The sequence below is a fragment of the Agelaius tricolor genome, unplaced genomic scaffold, assembly GCF_023055355.1.
Source record: "Agelaius tricolor isolate 1412-34295 unplaced genomic scaffold, bAgeTri1.0.p SCAF_11, whole genome shotgun sequence".
NCBI classification, from domain to species: Eukaryota; Metazoa; Chordata; class Aves; order Passeriformes; family Icteridae; genus Agelaius; species Agelaius tricolor.
Window position 1 is genome coordinate 14,750,091 of NW_027269271.1, and position 20,699 is coordinate 14,770,789.

The 20,699-nt window shown below is 41.3% G+C and overlaps 1 protein-coding gene across 1 annotated transcript in view; it reads left to right on the forward strand.

Annotated features, from left to right (window-relative positions):
• The first annotated feature begins 637 nt into the window (after positions 1 to 637).
• TGFBR3 (transforming growth factor beta receptor 3) overlaps positions 638 to 20,699 on the forward strand; it is a 108,739-nt gene continuing 88,677 nt past the window's right edge. Inside the window, exons 1-2 of the mRNA XM_071436307.1 lie at positions 638 to 888; positions 14,148 to 14,320. Coding sequence (XP_071292408.1) covers positions 14,263 to 14,320 — 58 coding nt within the window. The 5' untranslated portion in view covers positions 638 to 888; positions 14,148 to 14,262. The remainder of the gene's footprint in view (positions 889 to 14,147; positions 14,321 to 20,699) is intronic.

The following is a 20,699-nucleotide window of genomic DNA, read 5'->3' on the forward strand; positions in this document are numbered from 1 at the left end:
CACTGAACAGCACTTTCTGTTATTTACTAGTATAGTGAACCTCGAGGGAACTGCAATAGTTTGCTCTGCTGTAAACGATGTCAGCTCTGCGGTGTTGGCCAAAACTCGTTCAGATGTGGGCTTTGGGCTGCCCCTTGGCTGGGGAGGCAGCACTGAAGGGGCGGCCGAGGCCTCGCTCTGCGCCAGCCGCCGCTGGGAGCTGGGTCCGCTCGGGGGGCTGCAGGGACGTACCTCGCTGCACAGGGCAGGGCACCGTCACACCGCCGCTCACACTGGGCCCGTACCGAGCGCAGCCCAGGCTCCGTTACGGACGCGGTGCCCGGCGGCCTCACGCGGTTTCGAGGCCGGTAACTTAAAGGCCGTTGCCGGCTCCGGCTGCCGTGAGCGGGGGCTGTGCCCCTAGCCCCGGCTGCGCAGGGGTTTTCGAGCCACTCACTGGCTGCCAGCACGGCCGGGCTGTGCGCGACCCCAGGACCCCCTCACGGCTCCCGGGGGGCGGGCGGGGCTCAGGTGTGGGACGGGACGGGGCGGGCGGGGGCCGCGGCGCGCGCTAGCGGCACGCGGGCGCGAGGGGCGGTGGTGGCGGGCGCGGCCGTCACGGCGCCGTCTCCGCCCCGCGCCCAATGGCGGCACCGCCCGCGCCCGCCCGCCCCGCCCCGCGGGCCGCGGGGTTACTGCCGGGCCGGAGGCCGGGCGGGCGCACACGCGCCTCCTCCGCCTCCGCCTCCTCGCCGCCTCCTCCGCGCACCGCGGGCCGGGCAGCGGTTGGCCGGAGCTGGGCGGCCTTGGCGAGGACTGCGTTCCCGTCCCGGCCGGCGGTGCCCATGGCGTAGCTGCGCCGCTGCGCGCCTGCCCCGCGGGACGCGGCGTGGACAGACCTGCCGCCGGGTAGGTGCGGCGGCCGCGACCCCCGCCCCGATTCGGGCCGGGCGCCCCGCAGGGATGCGCCGTCCGCTGGGGCGGGCGCGGGGTATGCGCTCCTCGGGCTGTCACCGTGAGCGGGCTGAGCGGGAGGGTCCCGGGGGCGTCCGCGGGGTGCGGGAGCTGCCGAGGGCGGTCAGTGTCCGCACGCGTGCCGGGAGGAGCGGCTCGCCCCTCGGGACTGTGCGAGCTGCGGGCTCCCTGAGGGAAGCGAGGGGAGAGCCGGGAGGTGGACACCTGGCGAGGGGCAGCTACAGGTGTCCCAGCGGCGGTCACTGTGTCCGGTACGTGCTGGGCGCGCTGCGGGCAGAGAGCGAAATGCTTTACGGAGAGGCTCGCTCTGCTGTGCGCGAGTGTGTCCTCGTACCCTTCCTGAGCCCAGGTGAGAACTCGGCAATGCACGAGCAGAGTGTGAGTTCAGTGTAAGTGACAATAATACAAGGGCCACTGTAATGTCCCTTCAGTGCTATTTCAGTGAGGCGTTAACATGTGGGAGTTACTGCTGCAGATTTTGCAGGGGATGCACTGGAGTCAGGTCACTTGCAGGCTTCTGAGTACGGCTCTCCTAGTAATAACAAGAATGTGGCTTCAATGTTAGATGTAAATTAAGTAACTTTTTAAACACGAGCTTTCCCCAGTTTCAAGTGCACTTGCAGTTCCAAAGTCATGGGTGTCAAACAGCACAGGATGTGATTCTTCTCCCTTTCACAAGAAAGGACTTGTTCAGGTGTAGTGTGCATGTGTAGTTACGCCTTTTCCACTTGCTGTGGATGTAACCAGATCTAAATGTACTTATCTCAGTTCTTAAGCTGTAGTTGTTAAAATTGACTTGCTATCATTTATTATTTTCTTCTCAAATGTATGATCATTAGTTCATTTTTTACAGAGTATTTCTGGTAGTGTTTGTAAGCTGTTAAAGAGACACTTGGACATACAAGCGCCATGATTTTGTTCTAATAAAAAGGTTTTCTGGCTGGGTCTGTATTTATACTGATCTAAGTTTATGTATTTTTTGTTTGGTGAGGTTAAACAGGGTGATATCAGGCCCCCAATGGAGAGAAAACCCCAAGTGAGAGAGCTGCCTGCTCACTAACTGTGGCATCAATTAGGTTTGTCTCATGGTGACCCACAGGACTGATACTATTGTAGTCTCAGATATGGAAGACTTTACATGTGTAAATGAAATGTCTTCCCAAGACAAAATCGATGTGTTTATTGCTACTTACAAAGATTACTTTATTTTCCTTACAGTCCATGCTTTTTTTCCATGAATGCCTGCCACAGTATGGGTTGGTAGCTGGGTTTTTAATTAGCCCTGCACAGGTATCCTGTCAAAGTATTCCCAACAAGAGTGTTAGTAAATGTTAATGGCAGATGCTTATTCATTTGAAGAGCTCCAGTTTAACCCATGAACGCTTACAGGGCTTGAGTTCCAGCTGAGGAGGAGCTGCTCCTCGAATGCTGACCTGGTGCAGCTGGTGCTGGGCTGGGGGAGGAAGGGAGGGACGCGTGTTGGAGGGGGGGCAGGTCATTGGCTTCCTTCAGTGAAGAGTCCTTTACTCTGAAACTTGCTTCCCCCAATTGTTTGCTGCAGTTCAGCCTTTTCAAGTTTAAAGTGACACTTCAGATTTTTCTCTCTTGACATGCTTTCTGTCCCTGGGGAGATCTTGTTTCATTGTTGATTTTGATGCATATTTTGTGTGTCCAGAGCCTCATCTAGTCAAAGCATGTTAAGTGATGTCCACCAAGGGTGTGAGTTCTTTTAAAAAGTAACTTTTAGTTGTTGTTCCTGGCATGCAAAACATATTTTCATACCCCAGCATCTTGATGCCTACCACAGGAACAGTGTTTGGAAGTCAATTGCTAAACCAGCAGGGGGAACACAAAACTTGCTGTCTATTAAGTCTCTCCTCCTACCACAGTTGGAATTTATTAAAACTTTGGGCCTATACTTTTGATAGTATTTCTTTAGAAGGTGAATGTTAATTTACTTGGAACACCCTCATACATTGAAGTAAACACATTATTTTCAAATACTTGTTTATAAATTTTCTCTAGCAGGCAGATCTCCCATTCTTCTGAATGCAATTTTTGTCATATTAGCCATGGCTGACTTGCAAAAATACTACAGGTTTATGTGAGTGAAATTTCTCTTTGAAGATTTTTGAAGTGAATTAATCTCAAGAAATGATATTTTGAGTAATCCTGCAGAATTTCAGATAATGAACTAGACAAAATATTTTCACAGTGGATCTCTACTAGATCACATATGATTTTATGTAGACATCTTGAGAGCTCAAGTTGACTTGCAAAGCAGTTGTATTCTCACAAGGAACTATTTCTAGTATTTAGCAATTCCATAAGAGAAAATATTTTTAGATATTCTCTTAGGTTTTAAGAAGTCATTACTAGCTTATTATGTAGAGGTCAACTGATGGTCCCAGCACAGAGCAATAATAGTTTTCCTTTTTGATTCGTATTGGCATAATGATTAAGTCTTTTGTACCAGGAATACAGAATGTAAAGGCTGTTGCCAAAGAAGGTTATGTGGATGGCTTGCACCAATCCATATTGCTTTCTGATCTGTGAAGTCTGGTGCAGCCAAATGGCAAATATTGAAGGTGTGGATGCACAAACGGATGGCTAAATGGGAATTTGCAGGGTGTCAGGTACTCCTCAGTAAGAGCTGGGGAACAGCCTCTCATCTGCAGTAAATTCAAGAATCTTGCTGCTTCTACTTGGGGTTAAGCCACCTTTCACTGATCGTGGGGTAAAAACATGCCAAGGAGCATTTGCTACAGAGTAACCAGTTTGCTGCTTGTGAGTGATAACAATTGTATATTCCACCAGCATTAGGTGTTGGAGCAAATACAGACACAATAGAGTTCAACTGAAATTAACAGTCCCAGGTCAGGTTTAAAGATATGTAAGCTCTGGTTCTGGAATGGCACTAATTGCACAGTGAGGTATGAAATAGTGTAAATGTATATAAAGTATATGCATATTTCAATGGCCATGCATTGTTCTCTAAGAGCGTTACATGATGCTGCCTGCCACTAAACGTACAAAAAGGTGTATGTTAAATTCCACTGGCAATCTTCATCTTCTGTTGTTTTCATGGAATCCCAAAACTTTCTCTCCAGATGGTTCTCTGAGATGCTGAAGTGTGTACTTTGTAAAGTCAAACTGAAATTTCTGCTTTAATATGATTTGAAAATAGTGGTAAATCTTTGCTTAATTTGTCTTACAATTCTTTTTTTTCAATACTGCCAGTAATACTGTGTTAAAATTCAAGACATGAATTATCAAGTCTTGGGCCATTTATGTGAATCTCAGAAAATACTATCTGGGATATAGATTGCAAATATCTTTGCAATCACATTGCTTTTGATCTAGTTTCATAAAAATATTTGTATATTATAAATAGGCATTACTTCTATAGCAGTAATATTTGTGGTGATTAACAGTGGTATGCTAGTTTCTAGCCACTTCATGAATACAAGCATGTTTTGCCATAAAAATGTACTAGCAAAAAGTAGTGCAGTTGGAATTGCTTTATCCATCAGTGTGGATTCGCATTTTTATGTGCTGGCATTCATCCAACAGAGCAGCATTTCTTGTGCTTACAGCAACAATTAACTCTGTGGTAGCCAAAATGAAAGAGATTTACCACATTTCACTTATCTCTGGAAATCATGGAAAGAGGGACTTTAAAGCTGCCACTTACTTGAAATTAAAAAATATGGAATTTATATTATCATAAAATAAATATCTTTAAAGAAGAACTTACTTTTTGACCTTGATTATCTAAGTAGTCATATTTGTTGAGTTCAGCAGAGGACATTTCATATATTGCATTTTAAGTTAATAACTGTTTATTTGTACTTACAAATAATTATGTCTTGGAAAGTATGCTAGTTTCTGATGTTTCTATAATGAAATGAATGGCGTTTTTGAGGAAAACGTGAAAACAATTTCATCTTCATCCTGTGAATAATACTTCAAAATGAGTGACACCTGCTTATTATGAACAAATTTAATTGCATTCTATTTAGCACTTCTATGTAATAATCAGTCCAATTTCAGTACACTAGTTGGCCAAATTCAGATTTTTTTTTTTTTTCTATCCTGCTGTAAGATGTTATAACATTTTGAGAGTCAGCTGGAAAGGGCCTCTTTTAGATAATTTCTTTTGTGACCTTGCAAGAGACCTGCTTAGATTGCAGGAGAGCAGCTTATCTAGAGGTCTTTGGTCTGAAACAATTTAATTATAGAGCTGCTGTGTAGAGGTTGTTTTTCTGCACAGAAGGCAATAGGGGCTGTGATACATAAGGTGGTGTTAGTGATTCTGAAGAACAGTGGCAATTCATTTATTCTCTGATTCTCCTTTGTAAGCATAGGCATTTTCTGTTGGAAATTGGTGAGCTATATTGTGTGAGTCAGGGACAATAAAAAAATCCCAAAGTATCCAGTGAGCTTACTGTGTAGTAGAAATTTGCTGAATTCATGTGTTTCTTTGCCAAGAAGCTGGAGGTGGACTGAAGACTGATATGTCCTCTTTTCCCTTACATTTGACAAGTAAGTTGTTAGACTGTAGCTGCATTTGACCCTGTGTGATTAAGAACTATGGTAGTATTTTATCACACATGTGATGCATTGTTTTTTACAATGATTTGAGTGAAATAAAATTCTGTTCTGCTTTCCAAAGCAGCTGTTGTGGTGTTTGAAAAGAGCCTTTTCTTGTAATAAAGCTATTGCATTAATGAACCAAGTCACTTCTCCAGTGTATACAGCTTGTGTTCTGTGATAGATTCCTCCCTCCAGCAGTTAAAATCACCACTGTTTCTAAATACTTGTAGATCTGGTGCTTTGGTTCACTCCAGTGATGATCATATACATGATAATTTCCTTCTGACAGAAAGATCTTTCGGACAAATTATTTGTATGACTACTGCAATTTGTTGGGGTCTTCCTTCTCTCCATACCCATGCCCAAAAATTTTTTTGCAGTTGTCATTTATACATTGAATATAAAATAATTAAAGGAAATTCTGAATGGTAGTGATTTTATGGGAGTGTTCTCCACTCATTCTGAGTGGAACATGCTAGTGATTCATACCTTGACTGAAGCAAATCCCCAATGAAGTGCTTCTAAATAAAAAATTTTATGAAAAAAAATTGGCTGCAATCTGAGTAGATTTTTCTGCTCAACAAATGGAATGACACCATTTATTTGATAGAAAGTGAGAGGGTAGACACCCCTACACAAAGGGAAACTCCTTTTGACTCCTTCTTTTAACTGTGTGTCCCTTTAGGGACTTCCCTATTTGTGAGGGAGAATTTTCCTATCTGTGAGATGTGCAGCTGAAAGGTTAGTGGCTAACAGATAACTTTTGGTGTGTTTATCTTGCATTCTTGTTTAGCAGCCTGAACAAATAATCTACTCATCTGCCTGCCTATTAAGAGTTTGCCTTATTCTAGAGACCAAAAGCAACACTTCTTTTGTTGTTCTGTTTGCCTTTTTTCCCAAATGTGGGGCAGATAATGCATGCAGTTAACTTTAAAATACCTAGTAGTTAATATTTCAGTCTGTTAATTTACTTCTTGTAGTATGTAATGGCCCGTGGCAGTGAGAAGGGCTGGTTTGTATCACTTCATCTAATTCCCCTGTAATGAGAAGACTGATTTTTCAATCCTGTTCATTTATTTACTGACTGTCTTTTTTGTTTGTTTGTTTTACCCTTCCCAAAGAGGATTGCATCCTTATACAGTGAACTTGTTTAATGCTGTAGTCTTGCTTTTCATCATAATCTTTGTGGGTTTCTCACAATTAACCCAGACAGTTGCTGGTATTTATCGGTCATGGTTTCAAAACTACTTTTCTAAATGTGTACAAGTCATTTCAAGATTTTAAATCCACCACTGATGGTTTTAGTTTCTTTTCCTGGTAGGAAGGTTCTAGGTAAAATATTTCTAGATGTAATCCTATGGTTTTGCAGTTTAGGCTTGAAAAAAAATAACAGTGCCAAGCATTCATTAACAGCAGTTTGCTGAAATCTTTACCCTGTGTGGAAGAAGCCTTGCTGAATTGTTGGTAACTTTCCATCCTGCTGTGGCTTCAATTCCACAGAGATGCCCTCCCTAGGGTTATATCTGTCTTGATAGGTACATTAGAGCTCTTATCTGTTTAGTTGAGGTGTGCAATTAGAAACCCAGCCAAGTAAAACTTAAGATAAATTAAATTTGTGTGAAGTTGTTGGCTGCTACTGTGTTTGTGAAGAGTAAGATAGCCCAGTGCCAGGAAACCTATTCTGTTTCCAATTAGAAACAATAAAAAAGTTGGTAATTAGTCCAAAGACATTTAACTGTGAGAAGGAAAGGTTGTAGAGATGTTTTTTTTCATGCAAGTTAGGATGATCTTGCTTAGAGTGAAGATTCCTATTTCTATTGTTTTTGTTTTAGGGTAAACTTCTTAGAAGCAGTAAGTCCCATTTAAAAAACATGAGCTTAGTTCCTGGTAGTTGTGGTGAGATATTACTGGTTAATTGGGAACTTGAGTTTTATTTAAATGTACATTTGTGATTTCTTGGGTTGCCATGTTTTTATGTATGTATGTTTCTAGTTATGTCTGCTTTTTTGCTTCATTCTGCTTCCTTAATGTGCATCAGAAAGATGGCATATAATTGTGCTTCTGGTATTCCATGGTAAGATCAGCGAGATTTCTTGTCCGTCTTCTAACTAGAAGGTGGAAGCAGAATGCCTAAAGTAGTGTTGTCTTTCCAGGCAGGTGTTAAGGAGGTGCTGCTGTGGCCAAGGTGAGGTCCTGTTATGACTTCTTTTGCCTGTGAAAGAATGGAGTAGCTGTGAGTTGCACAGAAAATACACAGCTGGAGCTGGTATGAGATTGCAGATTGCTTGAGCCATTACAGTACAAGAGCTGTACAGCATCCCTGCCTCTTGTTTTCTCCACTCCCTTTAGAGATGTCCTGATGTAGGAAGTGCCTGAAGGCTCTATGATAAAGGAAAAAAATTCTGATTTGGTACTCAGATTATGTGTGGGGTGTTGGTCTTGTTAAACTCTGTCTGCGGTGCCATCTGTGCCTCCTCCTGTAGAGGCTCAGTAACCTCTAGGAATTTCTGCTGTTGTCAAAAAGCAATCTGTTCCAGTCTGCTCCTTGTGGAAGCCTTGTGTACTCCTTCCACTCAAAGATGTCTGAATGCACTTCCTTCCCTTCCATGCATTGAAACCCTCCTGCATCCTGATCCTTTAAGAGACTGTTCTCTTGTTTACAGTTGGTAAGCAAAACCTTCCTCAGCCTAGGAAGATTTGACTGCATACCTCCCCGTGTTTGGGGGAAGGGAAGTCCTGGGAAGATATAACAGAATGATTTTTTGGTCCTGTTTCTGTAAACTGTCTCTTACTTTTGTGCTGTATTATGCAGTGATTCTTCACCCAAAACTTGCAATATCTGGTGTCATCTAAATTGACAGCAGTAAAATCAGGTGATTAAAAAAAGGGAAAGTTGTGAAGCTGAAGGGGAAGTTGGCTATGAAATGATACTGAGAATAGACACCCCCATCCACACTTTCATTCCAGCTGTGGGCAAAATATGTACCAGGTAACAAAATCCCCCTCCAGTACACTATTACTAAATAGGTGGAATGGTTTCACATTTTTATTGGATTTATTTGTTTATATTTTTGTTCCTGTAATTTGGCAGGCTACATTGTAATACATTAATAAGAAAAGAAATAAAATACTAAAACAAAAATCACGTGGAATAGAGGGGCCCATTACTAAATGGCATAAAACATCTTCATTTGGCACTCTTCCAGTTCCCATAGCCTTTAACTGTGACTTGTTGAAATGTCCCATTACAAGCACAGCAGCATGTGAACTGCAGGACATCAGAGTTACTTTTTCCCTGGACCTTATGATATATCAGGGTTTTCAGTTTTATTGCTATTCATACGTTCCCTGAAAATGAAACCACTTTGTTGTCTCTAAACCAGAATCTGTCCCTTTATAGTTTATGAATAAGTTACTATTTTAAGTTCTGAATGAACTTGTGGGATTTTGTGTATATGCCTTGGACATAGACATTTAAAAATATGGACAAATTTTCAATTCCACATGAACATTTGCTAATCCTATTAATCAGCTTTCCTGCCTGTACGTGTGCAAATCATGCAGAATTGACATGATAAATGTCAGCTAATAAGTCTCCAAAAAAAGATTTTTAATAGGAGTAGGGTTATAAATAAGCCCTTTTGCTGTTCCTAAGTTTATAGAGCTGCTCATATAGTTAACTATTTGTGGAGTTATTTTACTTGAGTTGGGTGTACTTGATTACAAATGTTTGCCTTATTTACTTACACAGGGCATGCATGTATTCACTGCATTCTCACAGGGAAGCAGCTTGGACAAATGGAAGAAAAACCGGTTAAATGAGTGAAATGGTTGCCATGCGTAAAACAAGCAAACAAAAAGTGAAAAAGCTTTGGCTGTGAAGGCGGCCTTGGATGGCCTAGAAACTTGGGTTCACGTTGCTATGGCAAAAGAACACAAAGGGACAGATCCTGCTGGCTTCACTCAAGTATCCCCATTCACTTTGTTGGGACTTGTTATGTGACTTGAGAGGAGGAGGAATTTTGGCCTGCTTTGGTAGTGAAGTGTTTGTTAGCAGTGTTGTAGAGAGCTGTGCAACCTCTGGCACCACATGTGGAAAGAGGAGGGAATTACCAGAGTCCATGCTGATAAGGCAGAGAGGAAGTGGAAGTTATTCTTCAGGCAGTAAAGGAAAAGTTTAGACAACAAGAAGGGTAGAGTTAAGGCAGGGGAAGAGCTTGTATGGGAAAGGTAGGTGCTGATTAATGAAACAGATGGTAGCTGTTGGGGAAAGGGCTTCAGGGAACAGAAGTAAAAGGGGTAAATAAAACAATAAGATCCCAATTCAGCAAGAAATGTGGCAAATCCCTATGCTAGAGAAGCATTTAATAGGAAACAGAAATGCCCTAGAATCTGCGGCTCTGGCTGCCTGCAGGTTGGACTGGGCAGAGAAGCTTTGAAGAAGTGGGCAAAAATGAATTTACCTAGAGAAGAAAAGTGAGTAAAAGTTGAAGCTAAGGAGACTTCTAATTTGAAGAACACTGCTGCATAATAGTTACTTGGCTAAAAGTACAGAATTGGGCTGAGTAGAAAGGTGCTCAAATGTCCTGAAACCTGAATCTAACCCAGGGAGTGCACTTGTTCATTTTAATTTATAGTTCTTCAAGCACTTTAGAGCAGAGTCCCGTCCCCTTTCTAGAGAACATTAGGCCCATGTTGGGGTGGAGACATTTCTGCTAGTGGCAAAACAGTGCAGAATGTAATTTCTTAGTGACAAGCCATCCATAGACCACAGAGCCTTATGGTCTGGGAGTGCCTGTCAGTAAGAACTGGAAAATCCATAGGGAAAGATGTTTTGGGGTTTTTTAAGAGTAAGTGTCATGCTTCTAGCCTGTGAATTCTTCCATGTTGTTGTAGTATTAAAGGTGACTTTTTAGTTCAAAGGCTAGCTTTAAAAAATCCAAAGACTGAAATTCTGAGGAAGATGAGTAGCAGATTTTTACAAAGAAAACTATTTATGTAGGTGAAAGGCAGAGAGAAAACAGTAGTGTACTCAAGTGATTTGTTTCCTCTGCTGCTGGCTCTAACAAATGTAGATTGCTTGCAAATGTAGATTGCAAGTACCACTGAATTAAGGACAACATTTGTTGTCCTCTAGCTTAGCATAGCAATGAGATCTGTCCTTCCAGGCAGTGCTTTGGTATCTTTCAAAAGCACCATGCTTTTCACTGGGTTCTAGCTAAACTTTATGCATCAAAATTCTCCTGGGCACCAGAGGCTCCTAGCTGAAACCAAATTAAAACCTCATGCTTTCTCCTTTGCTTGTCCTTACGTACTTCAAAATGTGTTTCCTCCTTTTCCATTTCCCCAGTCTTCTTTCATACCTAATAAAAGCTAGTAGTAGTCATGTTATTCCTGATGTTCCCAGCAGCATGTATTCCTGATTTGATCTGCAGATATATATTTCTCAACAAAATAGGGTCTTTGTGCTTTTTAGACCCTCACTTTTACCAGGACTAGTGGCCTTTACAACAGCAGATTTCAGTGAAAATGACCCCATAGTCTTCAATGGTTTTGATTCAGATGCCTTCTTTTGCCAGCCTTCCTTGTGGCTTGTTGTAGTAAAAAGCATTGGCATGAAAAGATATTTAATAAACCCAAAACTCATGTCGTCTTCTCTTTCTCTTCCACATCAGGATTTTTTGGTTATACTTTTAATATGCCCTTTCATGATCTCATTTACAAAAATAGCCACCCAGATATACCCCAAAGGAAAAGATGATTCTCTTGGAAATTTGTTCTGAATGTCAAGTTGGCTAGCAGTTGTGTTTACTTCTTGGGTAAATAGTTTAGGTTCCTTATCCCTTTGCACAGCTTTCTTCTCTTGTTTCAAGGGAAATAGCTTCCTATTTTGTGGACTAGCTTTTCCTAGTTTGCAGGTTTCACATTTTTTCTAGTGACAGCAGGTCTCGCACTGAAGCAAAATCTGGCAGATTTTGCACCACAACTTAACTTTCTCACTTTTGTTGTTGTTGTTGGTTGGTTTGTTTGGTACTGTCAGATGGTCCCTTAAGAGCAGCTTAGTAGCTGATTCCTGCCACATGTGATCATATTTTGGAAAATATTGACAAATTGCCTGCTTTGTAGGTTTAGTCTTAAATGAGTTATTAGTAGCAGTTTTGTCTGTCTTTTAAATTGCAGCTGTGGAGCTGACAGTTGGGGTATCATTCATCCTAAATTCATGAAACTCACTGTTAGTTTGTCACCTTTTCATGTTGTTGGATATTTGCCCTCCATTTTAAGTTTGTGAGTGTATATCTTCAAGCAAGTGAGCTCACTCTTCAGAAAGCTCTTCCAAATTTTCATTTAAGTCTTCACTATTCACCCTTCATGAATTGGCAGAATCAGGGTAGAAGTTTAGGGCTTTCAATCATATACTGGCAGCTCTGAGTTACCTTGGAAATGTTATTGGTCAGTAGGTTGTGGTAGGAATCAATTCACTCCTACAGATGGAAATGTGTATGTGTTCTCCCTGCCTTTGAAATCACCTTTTTCAAAAGGACTTTCATCCAAGTTGAATTGCAACTTGACATTTTAACATATTTAGATGCTCAGATCAGAATGGGATTCTAAACATAATTTCTTTCTCTCCAGTTCTTTCCCTGTGCTCCCTGTTTCTACACAACTTGGTGCCTTATAAAATTGTCACTGAGGAATGAGAGGCTTATGCAGATGGGACAGTGATCTAAGTAGTATCTTGGGTGTTCTTGATTAGCATATGTGCTGTAGTTGCTCTTTTTCTGGTTTCTCTTGTGTTTGTTGGTGGTGGTAAAATGGCTGTGCATCAGTAACTTGGGTTTCAGAATGCTTCTTCATTGCCTCTTTGCACATAGGACATCTTGCAGAACATTATTATGGTCTTCTATAGATAACACTGACTAGAAACCTCATCATTTCCTCTATTTGATAATTTTTCTTTATGGCAGCATTTAAAAATTGAACTAGCAACCAAATACTACCACCAGGTAGAGTTAGGTTTCTTTTCATCTAGAGAAATAGCAGCAAATTATTCCAGTTTATATTTGACTTCCCAAATAATGCTCAATATTTGTAATGTCTTGCCATTTCCCAAAAGTGCATTTTAGGTGGGACACTAGAAAAGGAGCTGCATGAACCCCCACGTTGTGACAGACTGTCAGCTCCTGGCTCTCCCCATACATTCTGTCCTGCAGGAGTGTGTCTGGTGTTCCCAGCAGCCTGCAGAGCTGCTCCTGTTTCCCCTCACCTCCCAGTGGGATCTGGGGCACTGCCAAGACCACTTGGAGGTTCCGAGAGCTGGGTGCTGAGTGAAGGATCTGCAGGAGGCTGGAGCTCTGCCTTTGGGTCCCAGCAGCCCTTTCAGGGGTGTAGATGCAGCTCTATGCACGCAGGGCAGTGCTGTCCCCACCAAATAACCCATGCAGAAATGCTGCTGAGCAGTTTCTCCAGTTTCCTCAGAGCCCCAGGGGTGCTGCTCTTCAAGTGCTGGTCTGGGTGCAGGTTTTGGTTGAGCAGGCTTCTGCTGGTGCACAGCATGGCACACACTGTGTAACAGAATCTGGCCTTTTGTCCTTGTATACTTCATTCCATTTTCATGTCAGCAAGGACCTTTTAAGTGATATTCATGTTGCCACATGGTCCTGACTCAGCACTTTGCTATCACTTAGTCCCATGATGGAGGTTTGTAATTTCTTGCAGTACTTTATGATGGGTGTTAGTGGTTGCCAAGGTGCCATCTGTCATCCGCTCCCAAAGGCTCAATACCAACATTCCTGTTCTTTACCTTCCTGGTTTGTAATCTTATTCTAGACATCTGGATAACTGAGAATAGAATAAAAAAAAAAGTTGAAGAGGATGTTGTGGATCTGCTTAAGTGTTTCCCCTCCAAAATCTGCAGCATGCATTCTGGGGTCAGAATTTTCAATGTTTATAAGGCTTGCAGGCATCAGCTCTATTGTTATTTATTAGCATAGCACACTGATGTTGTTTAACTGACCTGGTATATCATGTCTCAAAGTCTTTTAAAGTAAAGATTCTGAGCAGTTTTATGTTTATATTTAGTGTTGAGTAGCATTGAAAAGTTTTCAGAGTTTGTCATACGGAGAAATGATGAGTTAAATTTGAGTTACCCACCAACCAGCTAGAGCACAAGTGAAACATTTCTCCATGCTATAATAAAGGTAGCAGCAGATAACTGAGCAAACAAATGTTTATATGCACCAGAGAAAGTCTGATTACTTAAAATAAACCTGTCTGAGGGTGTGAGTACCATTGGCAGGCTTCAGTGGGACTGTGGTATTAGCTGACAGAAAGGATTCTGGGGCCTCACTTCCAAACAGATCCTAACTTGCACCATGTATAATATAGGGGAGCAACATCTGCAAAGAAGTACTGAAATACAGGGGGGGAGTACTAGGTTACTGGTACCTGGGGTATCTGACAATATAAAATGCACTCCCCTACTAGACCTTTAAGAGAGAGTTCTGTTTCTCTTCTTACAAGAGAGATAATTTTGAATATCTAACAATATTTCTGTAAGTTGTATTTGTATTAATGTTTATTTTTACTTCTTTCTGTAGGCAATTAAAACTCCAGAAGATCTGATTTCAAAGCTCACCACAAATCTCAAAGAAAGTAAATCTACATGAGGAGGCACAAAGCAAGTTGAATTGAGAAGATACAGCATTTACAAAAATGTCAAGTTGTGCGACTTCAGTGTTTGCTTTGATGGTTTTGTGCATTGCAGCTGCAGGTAGGTGGTATTATGCAAATCGTGCATTCAGTGGATTAACTGGATGTGCATATTTAGAATTGTTGATCAGAAATGCTTCTTCATGCTGAAGGAAGTAGGTCAGCTAAAGTTTATGTTTATGTCTAGGTTTTCTGTAAAACTATTGTGATCATAATTGCATCATATATGATGTGAGAAACGATGCTGTTCCTATAAGAATGTTTTCTTGCATCTATGTTCACCCTTAAGATAATATAAGAACTGCAGTAGTAATGTAAGTTATTTAGGTTATTTACCTATTTCTTTTTAAAAATTGCATGGTGCACTTAAAGGGGAGGGTTGATATAGAAGCCTTTGGGAGTGGAGGCAGTGTAGCTCTGCCAGCATGATGAGCTATTGGCTCTGCCAAGAGGCTGAATTTATTTTCCTGGGTGCAGGGTTGGGCTGGTGAAGCTGAGGCTGCTAGAGTCTCTCTACAGAGCTGGGCTGAAAGGGTCTACCTGCTCAGCACCATGCTGCCTCCAAGACCTGTAATCTGGAATTAAGCCCCAATTATTTGACTTTATAAAAAATATGTCAGACAAAATCCCAGAAAAGTTCATAATAAGTCACTGAGTCTGTTCATCCATCCTGCCTTATTGGGATAAATCTCACCTTGGTCATTCCTGACAGTTGTCTAACCTGACTTACAGTCAACCATTAGTGATGATGGCAAAAGCCTTTTAATAACAGTTGTCTGTGTTAATGGAGTCCTTTTAGGTTAGGAACATGCATTGCCATTTAAGGGGATTGTTCCTGTCCCACATTTTGGCCTAGCTTTTTTTTAAAACAGTATGTTGCAATAACTTGTGACAGAGAAAGGAAAGATCTGTGGAGTTCAAGTATCTTAGTTTATTCTGTAGTTTCTTCAAGCACTGAAGTGATTCTACTCAGAATGTTTGTTTGTCAAAGTTCTTTCTGTGGTTGCAAGGGGAAGCCTCTTATGTGTCCAGCTTGTGTACAGTGTGGGTCTTTGGAGAAGAGGCCAAGTGGATGTGCAGTCAGTCAAAATGAGACAGTGGGAAAAGTAGACAGTGGACAGATGGCTTGCTTAAATCTGAGATGTCCTCACTGTGGAAAAGATGACCAGCTTTGGAAGAGACAGGGCTAAACAATTAAATGTGTTACAATTTGGCTTCATTTCATCTTCAGCATGGAAAATTATGTTATTTCAAGCCCTCAAGCCTTGTGGGACTTTCTCTGGGTTTGACCTCCTTGAGGGCGTCCATCCAGCATGAGTAACTTTGATTGTTTAACAGTACGTGATGCTGACATTTTGCAATAGCTTCATTGCAGACAGCCTTCAGCAGTGCAGGGTGTGTCTGAGTGTGTCTGCAGCTTGAGCTGAGGACATCAGTGCTGCTCTTGGCTTACAAGAGCCATTACTTGGAGCAAATCTGTATCATTCTAGACGTGTAAAAATCTACTTTGAAAGGAAGGGCCAGTGCAGAAAAGAAAAGCTTTTTTAATTGATCACAACCATAATTCTGTTTTGCTGCTGAGGAGAATGCTTGCCTATTGAGTCAGCTTACCTCTTAATGCTAGCTTTAATTAAGACCCACTGATTTAAAATTGCTGTCAAACAGTACCACTATTAGAAAGTTATTCAGTGTTCAGAAAACATAATGTGTCTGTCTTGAAATTTGTTGTGGTTTTTTTGGTTTTACTCCCCATCTCTGTGTTTTCCTCTGGCAGATATTCTTGAAACAAACTCTTAAAAAGCTTTGGATTCAATCAGATGCTTAAGTAGAGTGACAGAATTATTTTGGCTGGAAGGGACCTCTGGAAGTCTACTCCAGCACCCTGCTTGGAGGAAGGCTAGTTTCAAATTCTTTCTTTCTTGGAGACTGATTTTTCTTCTATCTGCACGGGAAGAAATCAGCTGAGGGGAGTAGGAGGGGTCACAGTCTGTTAGGGGAAGGTGAGGAAGCACTGTTTTTGTGGTTTCTGGCTATATGTGCCTGTATGTTTTGGTTTTCTCCCATGCTTTTTAATTTTTTCAATAAATTCTTAATGAGAACAACCAGATAATGTCCTTACAGAGTATAATGAGTACAGTGAGATAAGAGCAAGAACCGACGGACTACGATGAAGAGGGAAGAGATGTCAGGCAGATGCAATTAAAACTGAGAAAGGACAGCTCTCTGAAGGTTATTTAGATAGAGCTTTTGCAACTTGAGACTTTGAGTCCTTTTAATGCAAACAGTTAGGTTTAAATGCAGGGAGTTTGTGGCTCTAGGTGGAGAGCAGGTGGGAGCACACAGCGTGTTGCAGTGGTGTGAAAAGCTGGCAGAGGCCCCTGGCTCTGGTCAGTCTGGTGGCCAGGGCACTGCAGGCGTGGCTCCTAACTGCCAGCCTGCAGAACCCCTGCTTTTCCACTCTTGAACCACAAATGTACTGCTAGAAATAAAACTAGAAGTCTAAATAAAGTTAAGTATAAATAAAATCCCTTGCTTGTGGTGGAGCCTGGGGGAGGCAGGGGGCAGCATGCCACCTCCCTAGGGTGTTGATTTTTTTACATTTGAGCCTTTTTCCAGCTTGCTCTTTGTTTCTGAAGAAGTGAAGCTGCTGCAGCAGAGCGCACCTTTGTTTTGTTTGCCAATCCTACACTGAAACTGCTGCTACTGGTTATGGGGGGCGTTTTGCTGACATTATAGTAGCTTCAGCATTCTTGTGTTTTCAGGTGTAAGTGAGGTTCTAGACAGAATCTGTGTTTGGTTTCTGTTTTTCCACTCTTGCTCTTGAAGGTACTAGTGTGTTAAATATATCAAAAATCCCACAAAACCCTGGAGTTACACAGCACGATGCACAGAAATGGATGGTCAAAGATGAATCACAGACCTGCATGTTTTTCAAGCTAATAGTTTAAATATTACACCTCACTAACTGCATTGAAAATAGTCTATATAAATATTCAAAGAGTGTTTGCCTGTTTTTCTACCTCCTCATACTACTTGGATGTATGTAGCTACCTGCTTATCTGAATTTGATTTGCTTTTGTCTTGTACATGGATTTCTTGTAAGCTTTTATTTATAAAGCTCTAATTGGGCAGAAAAAGACTGCAAAGAAAACCTTGATTACTCTGAGATTTTTCTACTTCATGGAAAGTCCAAGGCAGGATGGGGAGAAAAACTTCTGGCAAGCTATCTACCTGACTGAAGGAATTAAGTTTTTGAAGTGGGATTAAATTAAGGTCTGGCAACCTGCAATAGGAGCTGCACACAAACACTTAGAACTACACACAGTTATCCAGGCCTTGGATGACCTCTTAAATTAGTCTGGCTTTTTAATCTTGGAGCAAAAATATTCTGTCCTAATGTGGCTTAAATCAAAGGCTGGAACATATTTATTTTACTTGCTGGCAAATTAGTGCAGTTGGGTGCGTGATGCATGTCTTAATAAAATGTCGTAGAGGACAACTGAAATACATTCCTGCTCTAGACCTTGAGGGCCAAACCTTCAACAGAACAGGTCATTCTGTGAAGGAATGGGAATGGTTTTTAACTTCAGTTTTTTGGTTTTGTTTTGTTTATTTCTATCCTGCATTACTATTCAGCTGGAAAGAAGACGGAAGGGTGATACAGGCTATGGATTTACAGTGGCCAGAGGTTCTCATTGCAGCCTCTGGGGTAGATCCTCCGTTGGTGCAAATCGTTCCTGCTGCTGAGAAAGCAGCACAGCTGTGGCACCTGATACCAACTGGAATTTGCCCATGGAGCCATGTTCACTTTCCTTCAACACCCCTGATATTTAGCATTGTCTGTGCTTGACTTGTGGACACCTTTCTCCTTATGACTGCATTTCATAGTTGTGGTCAGGCAGATGAAGACCCTGTAAGAATTACATGTATTGAAGAATTTACTTATTTTCTGTAACGCTGAGGTCGCTGGTTTATCTGCTCATGTTAGGTCTGTCTTTGTGGTTTTCTTCCAACAGCTCTTTACTCCCTTTCTCCACTCTATTGTAATCCTAGCTGCTTTTTCTTTCTTTCTACATACCTGTTTTTGTAAGTAATCTTACATTGTTCAGAGCATGTGTGCTTCATTTTCAGTAGGACTGTTCACTTGCAAGCTGATGTATCTCTGGATCTGTGCCCCCCAGATATGATGATGGGTGCCATGTTAATAAGTGGAACAACAGGAAGAAACAGGCCTTGTCATGACACCTAGTTTTTATTTTTTTTTAAAGATGAACTTCCCCTGACCTTGAACGTTGTGTTTCCAAAAGCAATATATGATTCTTCAAAGCACAGTAGAAAAACCTTCCACTAGAAGGTGAAGGACATGATCTAAAAAAAAGTAGAAATTAATACTGGGAGTTATTCACACATATTTCCTTCTATTTTAAACAGTGTTTGCTGGGTATTTCCCAGATGTAATTAGACTGTAATTATTTTTTCCCCAAAGTATTTGTTGCCAGAGGTATGGAGTTTTTGTTTGTTGAAATTGTTTTCAGAGGATGAGAACCAAGGGAAAGAGGTTGGATCTTGAATTCTTAGGACTGAAGTAAAGCACAGGCTGGTTGCAGCATTCAGCTTTTGAATGGATGAAGATTTCACTCTCTACTTCCCTTTCCCTTCACATATTTCTCATAATCAGCTGACTTCTGCCTCCCTTGTAAAATCACCTGTTCCTATCTGTTGATGGTCTGGGTGTTCAGACTTTTGAGGATGAGATGAACCAGCCCTCAGAACATTTGAAGATTTGCAGTGTCAGAGAATTAGAGGAGCAAAGGCTGGTTCATGTGCTGTGCCATGGCAGAAAGGCTGCAAGCAGGGGCAGGGGCTGCAAGGGAGTGCCCACCCTCTTCAGGGGAGGCTTATGTGCTCTCAGTTCTGAGAAGTACTATTGAGAAACCAGGGACTGGCTATTAAGAGTGGAAATTGTTCTAATTTTTTTATTCCTTCATCACCCTGATGGTCATTTGAAATGTATTAATACCACATGTTTATCCGACAGGGAATCAAATGATGAATTCCTAAATTCATGTCCGTGAGCTCTGTGACATAACTTTGAGATGCCAAAATATACATAAAAAAAGAGTTAATTTTAATTTCACACAAAACCTAATACCTCTCAAGCAGTGAATTGTTTTAAGTGAGCACTTTAAATACAAAGACTGATTAAAATTGGGAAGCTAGACTAAATCTGTGTGTCCCCTGATTTAAGTTTCTTCAGCATTCTTGTGCTGCATCATGATTTATTCCTTTGTAAATTATTTTTTTAATCTGCTCATCCATCTATCTTTCAGCAACTGAATTGAATCAAATCCTGTGCCATTTCTATGTGCTTTATGCATAAATAGTGTTTTTTTTATCTTCCAAACCCACACAAAAATTCTGAAGAATTTAAAGAGTCAGGATACAGAGACGGGTTATGTATTTTCAAAGAGGTAATTGTATCACAGACTTGGAATGGGTTGAACTGAGCAGACTTCATTTTTCCTGTATCAGCAAGGCTCTCAAGCTAAAACCAGTTGAATTTCAGCAGAATTCTGCACAATTCTGCACCCATGTGGAGCAGTAGGATGTGGGATTGTGGGTCCTGATTCAGCAGAACAGCTGAGTGTATATCCAAGTGTTTGCTGAACTGGAGCATTTATCACTAAACATGAATATCTGGTTCTTTGATTAAAACTGGATCTGGTGATGCCAAAGGAGCCCTAAGAAATCTGCAGCCCAAAATGCAGTACTGGAACTGTGTAGGGGCAGGCAAATGGTGTTACTGAGGCTCTCTGGAGGGAGGTACTCCACTCATGAAAAGTAGTTTTGAGGAAAATTTTATGGCACAGAATGGGGATGGCATTAATCCGTATCTTTGTAAGGGAATTTATTCAAGTTTTTCTTTTTTTTTTTTTTAAGAGAAACTTGTCTTTAACAAGTTCTAAGCTCCACGTAATTATTTTATAAATACTCTGCTAAAAATAATTCTTTTGTTTTCTGAAGGGAATTGGGATTTGAGGTTTTGCTTGTAGATCTTTTAATATCCTTTCTGTATTGCAGGCCCTTATTAACTCTTTCTTAGCTTTTCCATCTGTCATTTGTCTTATAAATTACATGATCCCTTTAATTAATAAAAAAGTGAAAAAGGCATATTTATTTAACTAAAGATTAGACTTCACATGCTGTAGAACCCCACACCCAGCATTCCCAATGTGGTCCTGGGGTGTCTCACCAAGAAATGAAGCATCTGCTATTAGAAAAACAATTGCTATTTTCACATTAAAATTGTATTGAATTTCTGCAAATCTGTTTCTTTTATAAGCTCCTTCCACTGAAGCATGCTTGTATGATTCAATGCCATTATTTTACTGCTGGTGATGTTATAGTGTAGAGAAAATATAGGGACCAGATACATGCCT